At 40.9% G+C, this 14524-nt stretch overlaps 1 protein-coding gene across 4 annotated transcripts in view; it reads right to left on the reverse strand.

Annotated features, from left to right (window-relative positions):
* The window catches only part of ITGBL1 (integrin subunit beta like 1), a 145569-nt gene extending 132518 nt beyond the window's left edge, over window positions 1-13051 (reverse strand). For 2 of the 4 annotated variants that reach the window (XM_072032324.1, XM_005014884.6), the window contains exons 1-2: window positions 12741-13047; window positions 11301-11512 (exon numbers count right to left, since the gene is read on the reverse strand). In XM_072032324.1, coding sequence (XP_071888425.1) covers window positions 11301-11512; window positions 12741-12832 — 304 coding nt within the window. In that variant the 5' untranslated portion in view covers window positions 12833-13047. Of the gene's footprint in view, window positions 1-11300; window positions 11513-12740 lie in introns of all 4 variants that reach the window. The other 2 variants (XM_072032329.1, XM_038173430.2) reach the window with 2 other exon arrangements.
* Window positions 13052-14524: the final 1473 nt, after the last annotated feature.

Here is a 14524-nt window from a genome sequence, read left to right on the forward strand (position 1 = left end):
CAGTTCATTGCTGTCCAAATATAATGAGCATTTTGGGGGGTATAATTTTGTGTAGAGACAATATAAGGAATGCATATCCCCATACCAGCACTTAAAAAAAAATGGTCTATGTCTATAATTTTATTAGCAATGTAATCCTACTTGCTACCCTTTTTTCATTATCTGACAAAACATTTTTACATATTTACTTCCAGTGAAAAATACAGAACAGATGTGGTTCCTGTTTAAGTAGGAATTAAGTTATTTGCTGTTTAATGGGTCCAAAAAGGATAAGGAGCTTCTAGAATATCATTTTGGTCATGGTATGCATTATCCTACAGTAGACTGCATGGCAACAATTCACTTTCCCTAACTGTTCTGTACATTTTGCCAATTATCCACAAAGTCAGTGGTTAACTAAGAATGTATCTAGCTAAACAAGGCATATATAAAAAAAAATAAAAATAGAAATGCTTCTGTTTAATGCTTCCAGTGCTTCATTACCATCAAATTACAAAAGTTGGATAAAAAGTTTTTCCATAACTCCCAACTCATTACAGAAGTCAATCCACCACCTATCTCATAAATTACTTCTCATTAATTTCTGCCTCTCTGTTAAAATAATGTTTACCCTTTAAACAAACAACCTTGTCCTCAGGATTGTTCTTGCTTAGAGACTTGGTAGTTGTCATTTAAAAGTGTGGTCACACAAACTGGAAACAGACATCTGTTTTTTGTAAAGTACTATAAATACTACAAAAGATGAAAGTTCATAGGCTTAAGGGATTAAAAACAATGGTTATGCATCCCTTTCAATAAATTATTGCAATTTAGAAACATAATAACATGACTAAAACTCTCATTATACTACCGCGGATCCTCCTCACTAAAGCAGAGCACCAGGCCAGAGAACTGACTTCACAGCAGCATCAAAGAAAATCAGCCTCAAAGAGACCTCTGGAAGCGATCATCTGGTCCACTTCCGTGCCTGGAGGCACAAACGAGTGTGTGCTTATCACTCCTGACAGATATTTGTGCAGCCTGCTCTTGAACCACCCCTCTTGACAGGGATCCCACAGTCTCCCTCAGACAAGCTTTTTTACTATGGGCAGGAAATGCCCTCTCTGGGGGATTAGAAAAGTAATACATAGGTAATTTAGAGTAACTAGACTAAATTCTAAAATTTCAGTGTGCTAGGCCACCAGGTCCAGGCAGGGAAAAGGGGGAAAGCTGGGAGAAATTACGACAGTGGTGTACACATGATTTAAATCTATTTTAAGAATTCAGTGGTTTAGCATCATTTCCTACCAGGAGTTTCTACAACTGAACAGCACTTACATGAATAAAGCATGAGCTAACATAGAGTATTTAATTTCATACAACTGTGGTTAACTTCTACAAGTCTGTGAATACACAAGGCAGTTCAGCTCCCCTTTGAGGCACACCTTCTCCAGGAAAGCACAGTCCCAAGACACAGGCATGACAGTAGAGGTCACTGAGCTGAGAAAGAGCCACAAGGAATTGTAAAGAGAGCCAAAGTGGCTCAAATGTCCACCCAGGTCTTCACAGAAACTGTTCTTTGATGAGCCAGAGGAATAGATTAGGAAACCTAATTTAGAGCACTGCCAAGGAATTGGGCCAGATAGAGACCACCCAAAGCGCATAAAAGACTCGGAGAGCTGGGAGTGGTGGCAGGAAGAAACAATTTGGCAATCAAAGATAGGCAAAATGTTCAGACTGCAGTTAGCAATCACTGTTTGTACAGAAAGTAGAGGAAAAACCAAGACACCACCCGAAACCCTTAAAGTCAGCGGACAATAGCCCATCAGAAGGGCTAGAGGAAATACATGCTTGTTTGGAAAGAGACTGGTAAATGAAGACCCACGTTGAATAAGTTCATATTAAAAACTTCTAACTATGAGAACATTTATTAGGGACTCATGAAATAAAATTAAAACTCTGCCTACTGTATTATTTAGATATAGCTTCCAAGATACTATCCCACAAGAACTTAATTCAAAAAATTCCCACGTGATATCCCTCTTTGAAGCCGCCTATGGAGAAATCGTACTATCTTCTCTGGGTACTATCTGTAAATAAAAATTCTTCTAACCTTCATGTAAGGGTCGCAGATACACATTTAAGCAATTAACAGTTGAAATTAAAATGGAATTTGCTTATTTGCAAAACAAAACCCTACAGAACTCGTATACAAAAGCATTAAGATTGTGAGGAGAAAGGGGATTGACATTTAGCCTTTTCATCTAATTACAAAATCTTAATCTTATTGTGACTTTCCAAATCAGCAAACCACTTAATAAAACTTGGGATAGTTCTGTCACTGTAACTGATTCCTTAATTAATACAGCAGAGTTTAACTCTGAAATAATTGTTTTCATTTATTAGAATGCTTTCATACAAAAGTCTCATTTCTGCTAAATCCAAGTCTGGACACAAAATATTTCAGTAAACGTCCTGTCAAACTACCGCTGAGTAACACGTAACTCCTTATAGCAGTACAATACACAGAAGAATTAAAAAAAAAAAAAAAATCACGTAAAAATGTTGGTGAGATTAAAATCATTCTTAACTTTGGAGATTTCATCATTATTATTATTTTACTATTACCATTTGCAAGTAAATGACATGGTCCGTACGGTACTGCTGTGATATTTGTCTGCTATTAACTGGAGATTCTGGTCAAACAAAGGAAGGAAATGTTTAGAGACCAATTCTCTGTTGACATAACTGTATTGATTTCATTAGACTTATGGCAGAAGAAAACATAGGCTTCTGTTTAGATAGGAAAAAAAAAAAAAAAAAAAGCTATATTTGCTTTTATTAAAACATATTTTAACCCAAATAGTAGAGAGGAGTGACAGGATCCACTTCTAAATCAAATAAAGTGTATGTTTCAGGTTTGGTAATTTTGCCAATCCCATCTCCAATCATTTCTTTGTGTGTGTGTTTGTGCATCACATACACAAAGCTTAAAGGAAATTAAGCATTATAAATCTTGAAAAGAGCTTGTACACTTATTTTTTACTGTGAAACACAAATTTATGCTGCAGTTAAGTCTCTTTGTTCAACAGAGGCCACACAAAAAAAAGGAAAGCAGTTTAAAACCAATGCCAATGATATACTGATATACCCCTATATTTCTCTTCTATGCTTCAATTCATTAAGCAGTCTTCGTGAAAAAAGGCAGTGGGAAATTCTCCAGTCCCTCTATGTAATATGATGCACTAAAGCCCAAACTGGGCCTGGGAATGAGAAAAAGATTTGGGGGAAAGGGAAGAAATGTCCACTGTATCATGAGCTAGTGAAGGAACAAGTTTCTCAGAGTGCCTCGCTTGGGGTAGTTCTCAGATGGGTTTTCATTAACAGATGCAGGAAATACAGAGCTCAAATAGTTCTCCAGGGCATGCCAGGCATGCCAGGCTTATGAAGTTAAGCAAGATCTGGGCCAGCCAAGACTAATATATATATGTATATATGTATCAGAAAGGACAATTGTAAAAATGAAACTTGGACACTCTACTTTAAATAAAAAGGATTTCCCAAATGCAAACTGTATGTGAACCCACATAAATGGAGAGAAGCTGTATTCAGTTGCAATTGCTCCTATATTCTCAATTCACATCCAGAGGAAGTACCCTTTCTGGAGCTGATGGGCAATTTTCTTGCAGTGATAGCTGTCAGCTGGATCTGTTCCTAAACTCAAACTGGGAGTTGTGCTTTATTACACTTGCTGTGTTTGCGATGAGGACTATCTGTGGGTGAAACTGGAAAGAGAACAAAACAAAATTATTTCAAAAGATGGTCACTGGAAGTACCAGTCTTACAGCAGTACTCCATTGAAGTGCTTCAAGACCACTTTATGATTTTAAATGCATTTGTTACTGGTTATCTGCTTTCCACAGAATTTACCTGACTACAAAAGCAACAGACAAAAAGCAAAGTACATTTGCAATACTGACTTCTATGACTCTGTAACAGAAGGTCTCAGACTTATCACTGAAAGTCAGACCGCAGTTGTACAACTCATTCATTGCTGCTATTCTTTCCAGTTTAAAAACTGCTGGAATAACTTTGCCCCCAGGAACACAATGATGTGACCAGGTGCTCCAGATGCAACGTCTGCTGCCACATGCAGCTGCCAAGGCAATAGTGCTTGGCTGCAACATTTTCCACCTCATAAAGTTATTACTCAGTTCACTGAGTTCCAGACCAATGTCAGAGTTGGCATTCCCAGTCACTTTCCCCATAAAAAGCCCCAGGTATGTCTCTGAAGACTCCGGCTGCCACTCGTCAAGCCATCAATGAGAAAATACCTTGGATTATATCACTACTGCTTCTCCATTGAACAGACAGGTGAAGCATGTTTTAGGAGATTTTGGAACTGCTTTTTCATGAAAGAGGACAAATGCAACTGCAATTAACTCTTCTGAAGCTTTACTCTTCATCATATGAGAATGTGATCATATAACTGCTTGAGTTGGTGTTTCAGCCCACTCCCTATGTACCACTTCCCAAACCTCTGCATATAAGGACCCCTACCCCCCCTCCCTTACTAGGAAAGGAAGTTTTGAAACAGCCTTTTAAAATACTGTTTAAAGAACATTATTTTCAGTATGTACTCATGCTTTCATGCTTGGAACAGGAGTGAAGGAAAGTACACTTCTGGGTCTGGATATGTGTCTTCAATCTAGTGTTATTACTATGAGAAAAAATTGCAAATGGTTTGGGCCAAAAAAAAAAATAAATCCCCTAGAAAAAATCTTTCAGTAGAAAAATCTTTGTAGAGAAAGTAAAAGCCAAAAAAAAATCAAATCCCAGCTCCTTCACTTTTGCCCTGTTCTTTGCAGCCCTTCCAGCTCTGAAGGGAATTTGACTGCAGCAATACAGCTGTGATGTACCACACAGGTCTCCCTCCACCATACACTTGAGTTAAAACATTGATAAATTCTGATACTGAATATATACTTTGGGCTCTTTCGTGGCATGGAAGCCAAGCAAGCACCAGGCCTTTTTAGGCCTAAATTGCTTTTATTCTTGGGATGTAGCTAGCATAGTGTTCCTTCCTCCCAAAAGGCTTATGGAAACTTTTTAAATCAGAAATCTGTTCCCTGACAGAACAAACTGACTGGGAACACCTATACTATAAAGTCTACCATCCAGTAGCAGAAGCAATGGAGGGTTTGAAGCCCCTTGCCGTACCAGCGATCAACACTAAAACTTAAAATAAACAGAAAAAATCTTACCAATCCTGTCAGTTCATCTGACAAAGGCTGTCATAAGAACAATTCCTGAAACCATCCAAGGCTGAAGCAGGTAAGATCACTTCTGTCACCTTAAGTGCACCATTTATTATTTATCATCCACCTTTTCTGTTAGTGAAAATGAAACGCAAGTGTTCATAAAAGAGCTCAGTCTGTGAAAGCAGTTTTGTCATAAAGAGCATGCTTTCCAATTAAAATAAAGAAAGGACTGAAGTTCTTTATCATCCCATGAATAGCATAAAAATTCAAACCCACTTCAGAACACTTATTTACATTGTCAAAACTTGCACAAAGGTTTGCTTTTTCTCTGCAACAGACAAGCTTGCCAACCTAGCCTGAAGAAGGGTGAAAGGTGCAGGAGGTGCTGCTGTCATCCCCACTTTGCTGTTGGCGATAGCTTGAGGGGCTGCATTCCACTCCTGTTACAGGCTGTGAAAAGCCTCTCCTTCCTCCTACCCATTGTACTCACTTTTATTTTTTAAATTAGCACACATTTTCTTTGAGTAATATCTGCATATAAGTGCTTTAGTTTGAAAGGCACTGAAGGTGCTTGAAATGATAGCTAGGCATTTAACAACAAAGCCTTTATTAAGACACTTTCAGAATGCCTCCCTTCTTGAAATCTCACTCGCAGTGTCTCTGTCTGTGCTTCCTCCTCATGCCTCACTTGTCACTGCCATTAATATTCACGCTGCATTTGGAACTACAGCAGCTGTAGGTGTATCCAAGGCTGCTTGACTTTACCTACCTCAGGTACCAACAGGATAACACAGTGAGCTTTGTAAGCCTGCCTAGGACAACAAGCACTTAGCAAGGCGACGAGCCCACACTGCAGTCTGCACTATCACAATTTCACTCCTACTAGAATCTGGAGGGCCTGCTTTGAATTGAATGCATATGCTATTATCACACCTACAAACCCCTGCTTCAGAGAAATGTCACTTGAAGCCAACTTCTGAAACCCAGGCTGTGGCAAATCAATTCAGAGAAGAATTGTAACCTCTGTTTTTGACGGTAGCCTCCTGTCCTGATGTTACTTTAGCCATTTTAGGAGGCTGTGTCCCAAGTGATCACATGTGCCACAGCTGAATCTTGACAGAGAAAAGGCTTAGACCTGTTCTCAAAATTTCACTCTTAAATCAATCAGCAATCAATGCAGGTCACAGATGGCTTTTCTTCCCATTTTAAGCAAGAATGAAAAACCAGCATCTCAGACCTCACTTCAATAGGAATACAAAGGTACAGTTGCTTGAAAACTTCCGACTCAGCTGAGACAGCTCTGCCTAAAAACACCATTCAGCTTTCCCGCAAAGAGCATCAGCTCAAAATGTTCTTTAAATTCCATTCTCAATTTCCTACTTATCTCCAAGAGATGTATCCAATAAACTTACATAGATGCATAACTCCATATTACAGCAATACTTTAATTCAGATCCATCTTGTATTTCTACATCTGTTCCTTGTCCATTTAATTTTTCACTTGTGTTCTCTGCATAATTTAGCTTGTATCCTGAAGCCTTACAGAGTGGAAAATAATTGCACTGTTATCTTTCTGTCCTTCACATAACTATGATAGCACTCCTGGCTGTGAAAAGCTACGACTGACACTGCCATTACATTACTGAACTAGTCCTCAAATAGGTACAGCATTTACAGCAACTAGAGCTTCAGAGAAAGAGTCAGAAAAATCTTCCACTGGCCTGAGCAGAGACAATGAAATTCCCACAGCAACTGCTTATGGCAGTAAATCATGCGGTGCTACTATTATTCAGTAGTTGTGAAAAGTATTTCAGTTTGGAAGGGGGAAAATGTTGTTTATCAAATTTTAAGAACTATGGAAAAACAGAGGTGCTCAATTAGTTATGAGCAAAGAGGATCCTTTCCTTTACGTTGCACTCTTTCTTTCTGCTGTCACAGAGTCGTGCCTACTCCTTGATCTCACTAGCTATGAGCAGTGAAATCATACTCTGTCATGTTCCAGCTGGCAATTTCCACGGTCTGTTCTCTAGGAACACCTAGAGTGCTCCCACTCCAGTTGGCTACAGGCCTCTATGCTTAGTTTACTTTTTCTATCTTCATTAATCACAGGCACATTAGAAAGGATTAACTAAAAAAAAATCCATTAAAATTGATTTTCCTCTATTCTGAATACCAAAGAAAAATAGGTGTCAAGCAGCTGTTTGATGGGAATTCATGCCACATTCCATTTTCCTTTGCACACAACACAGGCTCTGCTTATGTTAAGAAAGCCTGAGGCAATATGAAACTGTCTAAGGTTAAAACTACTATTTGAAAATAAACAGCATCAAATACACTGTCTGCCCTGAATGAAGCATAAATGCTTTGGGATTATGATTCATTGTCTTGCAGTCTTCCTACTCTTGTCTCCTTGAAAACCAACAGCAAATGACAAAATAAAGATGTCACCAACATTGCAAAGAAAATTACAGTATTGGGACTTTTCTCTCCTCTGCATTCCATGAGCAGGCAGACAAAAAGGCAGACAGAAAGTCCACTGAGGAGGATAGACTACCCAATGACTCAAGACTCCAGCACTTTGTTTCTCTCTTCTTCTTTTCTAACTCCTTGAAAAATCACCTACTGCTTTATCAATCTTAGTGGGATAAAAGAAAAAACTGATCACTATCCCCTCCAAAGCACCTGGAAACATCTTGGAAGGGAAATACAGCAGGAAAGTGTCAAGCAAGGGAGAGTAAAAGGACAGAGAGAGATATTTGTATCTGCTTTTCTTCATTACTCATAGCATAATTTCTTTTCCATTGTGATAAGAGAAAGCAACAGATAAACAGATGGGCATCTCATTTATCTTCAGGCTTTCCCTCTTAGAATATGGGTTTCCAACAAGTGGTCCAGAAAGCAGATCAGACCCAGAAAGTGCGTTGAAGATAATGAGCTGCATACTGAGCAACTGAGTGTTTTGTTTAGCTTGGGACGGGAGATGGAAATTAAAGTATGTCTGAACTGATTGGCAGGGAAACACCAAGATAACTGTCCTTGGAATTAGTGACACAGACAACTCTGTCTGTCCAACTCAGAATATGAATATCACCAGTGATTAGACATCAGTCACTTGAAAAAGCCATCATTCTGTCGGGGTGAAAAGTGGCTCATTTGAAACAACATTCATCTCAAATATCGTGGCTCTCTAGAGGAATATTCAATTAGTGTCCAGAAGTTCCGCATGTGGTACCACTCGGCAGCTATTGTTATTGCAATCATCAGGAGAGACTAGCAATGAAATAGCACAGTAGATATCAAATTAAAAATAGAGAAAAGAGAAGCAAAAAATAAAACAGGAACAGAACTTCAGTAAGATACTTTGGCTATTCACCTAAAAGGAATATAATTTCATAACTGAGTCCTTGCCTCTAAAAATCAAAGATACAAAGGAATGTCATACATAGGAAATCATCTTGATGGCCTAATATTAAGAAATATCAGAATATACTGTCCAGTGCATGGTCAGTCACTGTCAACACAATTTTTCTTTCTGCTGAAACATATTGAATTTGTTCAAGAGTGATGTAATACAGTAACAGAAAAGATTTGTCGGGATGCTTGAGTTGTAGATTCACACGGTGAATTAATGTAATAGTGGTACCAGTGCAAAGTTTGCTCTCAGAATATGAAGACAAGAATGTGAAATTCCCCATACTTGGCATACACACAAGTATTGGTATATTAAAACTGAAATATTGACAACATTTCTCTGATGTGCCATGCAACAAAATTACAGGATAGTTAGGAAGATAAATGCAGTCATGCTGGTCTTTGAGTATCAGTGTTTATTGATGCCAACCACATGACAAGGCACTACTCCTGAAACTTTGCCTTTGGGTTTTTTTCTGGGGGGAATGAAAGGTTGTTAGTCATCAACATAAGGACCAGCCTCCTGACAGTTCCAGTAGATGTGACCATCTTTTCTATTATCCTCTTCTCCCATATGGACCCATCCTAAAGCTAACTGACTGAAAATGTGTAAGAGGATGGCGAGCACAGCCTGGAAGCAGGATTTCCACTGGCTGGATCCAGACTCTGCTTCTCAGCCCTGAAGAAGTTACCTGTGATCTGTTCTCCTGAAGTGCAGGTTAACCCTGGACTCCAACAAAGTCATATGGACTTTCAACACCAGTGACAAAAAAAAAAAAAAAATAATAATAATAATAATAATATAAGCTGAACTAACAAAAAATTAAGTCCTTAGCAGCTGTTTCCCTCCCCATAACTTTGTACTGAATTTTTTTACTGCTTTCCCTGCAGAGAAGTGAATTTTAATTATTTGACATCTCAGTGGTAATGCTGTTTCAATACTCCAACTAGAAAAGGTGACAACTACAAAAACTGCTTTTTAAAAACACGTTTAATCACTTAACATTTGCATCTTTAAACTGATGTGTAAAGTGCTACACAAAAGCTAAATATTGTTAGAAATTTCTTGATTTTGTTTATCCTGTCAGCACTCCTTTCCATCAAAGCACTGACAAAAGTTTCAGCCACTGCTCATGACATTAACAGGAACAGAACAGTTGAGATTGCAGTACAGCATTAAAATTGGAGGAGCTTTCAGTTTCACTTCATACAACTCCCCCAGCAACAATGCCAAGCATATTGAAATCACAGCACTGATCCGAAAATTCACCTTTGGGACAGCAAAGCACTGACATGAGCAGTGGTCCTATGATATTTGTTATGTAACTGGGCTTACATTGCTGACTGGACAGTCTATAAATCAGTTTCTCCATAAAACTCTGAAGTCATAGGTGCCAAATACAAACATTTTTCTTATAATCCCATTCTTGATCTTCTCATGTTATTATTGGACTTATTCTTAGCTACATTGTTGCTAAAATAAGTTGCTCTTTTTTTCCTACAAAATTTGCCAAACCCACTCCTGGAATGCATTTGTATTATCCTCTTGCTAGCAGAATTCCAGTAACATTCCCATTGACCTAATTGCAGTTTTTGGCTTGAAAAATGACACGTTTATGTGAATCTGGTAAAGCTGTTTAAGCAGGGACACTAGAAATGCAGTGTCCATGTGGCCCCTTTCATCAAGTTCCAGACTGAATTCCCTGAGGAATGTGATGGCATTTCTTCTCCCTGTTCTTTTCTAAAATCCTATTCTAAGCTGCTTTAAAAAATATATATATCAAAAATCTGACAGAAATAGACCAGAAACTTAAGTAAAGACAGCTGGAAAGATGAAAGAGTGATAATGTATAAATGCAAACCAAGCGACGCGTCCCAGCAACTGGCAGGGACTAAAATCTGTCCCAGAAATGTACGTTATTTCATCTGCCATTAAAGAATACAGTGTCAGTGGGGAAATCTCAGAAACCACAACACAATTACATTGTTTTAAGTCTCTGTTTGAAAACATTATCTCTACTGGAGAAAAAGCATTTTATATATATACCCATAGTGTGATACTGTTAGAGCAAGCCTTCAGGTAAAAAATTACAGGACAAAAACGATTGCTCAGCAATAGTTTAAAGCCTTGGTAGATACTGCACACTATTATTAGGTGAGCAGTTCAAATGTGGCAATATTACATGAAAAAAAAAAAAAAAAAAAAGCAGTATTACATCCCAAACTAGATTCTAAACACTGTCTGCAGAGTCTCCATACCAATGATACTTCTACTTTTGCCCTTGCTGCTAAAAAAAATGTGTAAAGCCCCATTTCATTGCAGAGACAGTGCCTTTGACTTATATCTTTTAATCTTCTTGGATGCGCCGACAACCCCCCATTCAGAGTTTCCCCACTTTCCTCTGTTATGAAGCTCTGTCAAAAAGATCTGAATTAGTGGTTAAAAAGATTCTAAATTATGGTTGTACTTGATGATCCTGAAGGTCTTTTCCAGCTGATATGATACTGAGATTCTATGATCCTATGGTCCAGGGATGCATTCATAGCTATGTCTCTACTGTATCTTCATTCTGTGTTCCCAACGTATTTCTGGTTATGACATGTTTTCATAATTTTCTAAAGTGTCAGTCACCCCAGTGGCTTCCTTACCTGCACAGATCTTCCCATCATAGGTCTCGCACACCCAGTCATGGCACTCGCACAGCGGACCATAGTATTTGCCGGCCTCCGTCACTTGGCAGATGCAGACTCCACAGTCGCACCTGCCCCTGCCGCTGCACAGCTGCCCCCCGGGGACGCGGCACCTGAGCTCTGCCTCGGCCCGGGACAGGCGGCATGCAGCAGGACTGCCCAAAGCGCTCCTGAGGAGGACAGCAAAGAGGAGAAGCTGTAGTCAAAGCCAGGGGCTGTGGGGGAAACCACCCCGCTGTCAGGACTTCACCTGTTCTCCAAAGCCCTGTTTGTAACACCACAGCTTTGTTTATGGTTGTAAACTACTACTTGCCTCAAATCACCCAATTTTCTTCCCTTTCATCAGAAATCTTGTTGTTATGTGCAGGAATGCTTATGTTGTATTGTAATTGCCATGTTAAACTGCAACAGGCTCATCATTTTCATTACACCTATCTGGTATATATGCATATACACATAGAGTTAGATTATCTACCATGAAACATTTTGATTTGAATTATCCCAAAAGCTTTAAAAATGACATATACATCCAAACATTTAGGCACTGTAACTGGAATACAGAATACCAAAAAGCAAGCCTATGATTGATTCTACTATAATATATTTGAAAAAGTAATCCTTTTGCAGTCTTCTGTCTGTCAGATAGAGAGGATCTATGCTTTCATCCAAACAGAACCAGAAGTAATCACTGACTTCCATGTAAAAGTATAGTTAGTAGCTATGTTTTTAATAAATTCAGGAGAATCCAGAGGTGAGACCTGGATTGTTCCATGCAATGGAGATCAGGACTTGCAGGACATACACAAGGAAAATCAACATTGCCTCATTAGGTTCAGGATTACAGGAAAACAAAACAAAGGACTGGCCAGCTTCAGGTGCCAAAGACAGGTGTTCACAGCGCTAGGGAATGCTGAGGATCCAGATTAGTACTTCTCAGACACTACATGTTACATGCTTGGGAGCAAAATTGATGCTGGCTGTAAGCACAGACAGGTGCTGGCCCTGGTGGAGGCAAAGAGCAAAGGGAAAACCGCCCCGCTGTGCTGACACATGAAGACGCAGGAACACGCATGGATTTGTGGTTAGGCTCTCGCTCTACGCAGGCAGCAGGATTTGGCAGCTTGGGTACAAGCAGCCATCAACATCCAACTTTTCCCCACTTTACTGCACAAAAGATCTCCATCTCAGACAGGAAACACCTCATGGCAACAAAAAGCCCTGACACCCTTATGACACCAGTCCATGCCCTCCTTAATCCCAAGCACCTTCCCTGGGTGCCACAGGGCACCAGGCGGGGGCAGAGCTCACAGATCGCCTCTAACATGCCCTCCACACCCTGACCCCAATTTGTCAGGAGGGTGCCAGCCCCCCTCATGGTCACTTCGTAGCCACACTTACCTGAGGGACGGAGGGGCGGCGGGGCGCAGGCCAGGCAGGGAGGTGACCGCCACCACCAGCAGTGTCAGCCCCGGCAGCCCCCGTGTACACATGGTGCCGGGCTGCGTTCCCACTGCCTCCTGTGGACAGATGGACGGACGGACAGACAGACAGAGCCGGCGGGTGTGCAGAGAGCTGTGAGCTGGGCAAGCCCGGCTCCAGGGCTGCTCCCCCCGCGCCGCAGTGGCGCTGATTAGCTGCCTGGGAGCGGGATTTGGGCAGCGCTATGGGAGGGAGGCCGGTGCCAAACCCCGAAGTTTACAGTCTAAGCAGGGAAGTAATTAGAAACAGTTGCGCAGCCAGATGGTTTATTTTGATGTTTTAAAAGTGGCCCGTGCGCAGATGTGAACGAACTGTCTCAGTCTCAAAGCTCAGGCACCGTAAATATTTGAAGTATGCGTATCCCCACGTCCTTTGATAGATGGCTGTTGGGATAAGTGCTGAGAGGCTGTCAGGGAAACATGCACGGCTGAGGTGTTGTCTGTAGGGACTACAGAGAGGACAGGATGGGTGATCCCCAGAGGCCTGGGGCTGAGTGGCAGCAAGCCCGGGCCTGGGTGCCAGGGCTACCTGCTGGCAGCCTCACCCTGTGCCATGCCATGGGCTGGCACCTGGCTGGGTGACCCTGAATAAAACATCCTGAGCAAGCTGAAGCACCACACCTCATTAAAACACAGCACAGCGCTGCATCACACCAGTGGGTGGTTTGGGAAGTGGCTTAAAACTAAGCTATAAGGAGGGAGGCGCACTCAAAACGAGTGAAAATTGGCAGGAATGGCCACACACATTTCTTTGGAAAAGTCATGCATAGAGGAATAAAAAAGTATCTTCTATTAGGAGAAGCTGAGAGATCAGCTCAGCCTGGAGAAGAGGAAGCTCAGGGGGGATCTCGTCAATGTCTATAAATACCTGAAGGGAGGGGGCAAAGAAGATGGGGCCAGGCTCTTTTTAGTGGTGCCCGTTCACAAGACAAGGCAACGGGCACAAACTGGCACACAGGAGGCTCCCTCTGAGCACCAGACAGCACTTCAGTGCTGTGCAGGTGACAGAGCACTGGCACAGGTTGCCCTGAGAGGCTGTGAGGTCTTTTCCTTGGAGATCTTCAAAAGCCACCTGGCCATGGTCATAGGCAAACTGCTCTGGGTGGCCCTGCTGGAGCAGGGATTGGACCAGATGGCCTCCAGAGGTGCCTTCCAACTTCAGCTGTCCTGTGGTTATCCGTCTGATTGCCTGATACTTCCCTGATATGGAAAGCTCTTAAGGGAACAAACTTCCACCATGTAAGATGGTATGGCATAGGTGTCCTGATCTACGCATCCATCCGTATCTGCATTTTTGAAGTAGGCAGGTTCACAAAAGCTTTCACTGGTTCCAGGGCCTGAGGCAAAAGCTCTCAGTAGCTTTCACAAAATGAATAACTTTTGGTTTATTCTCATATTAAATATCTGGTATACCACAGATTATACTGTTCTGGAAACATTTTAAGATTTGGTTAAAAATCCTTCTACTTAGATGCTGCCTTTCCCAAAAGTGTAATTAGGCCTAACATAGTGAACTCAAGTGTACAATTCCCAGGATTACTGCTACCAGACATAGTTCTGCTAGTGCTCTTCCTGTGAACAGTAAGTCAAACAATTGACTTTGCTCTGCTGGTCTTATACATGCCAAAAGAACTGTTTTTAAGTTCAATTTGGGGCCTGTAAAGTCCAATTTTTAGACAAGTATGCATTCAATAGAAACATATT

Source organism: Anas platyrhynchos, chromosome 1, assembly GCF_047663525.1.
Source record: "Anas platyrhynchos isolate ZD024472 breed Pekin duck chromosome 1, IASCAAS_PekinDuck_T2T, whole genome shotgun sequence".
Classification (NCBI taxonomy): Eukaryota; Metazoa; Chordata; class Aves; order Anseriformes; family Anatidae; genus Anas; species Anas platyrhynchos.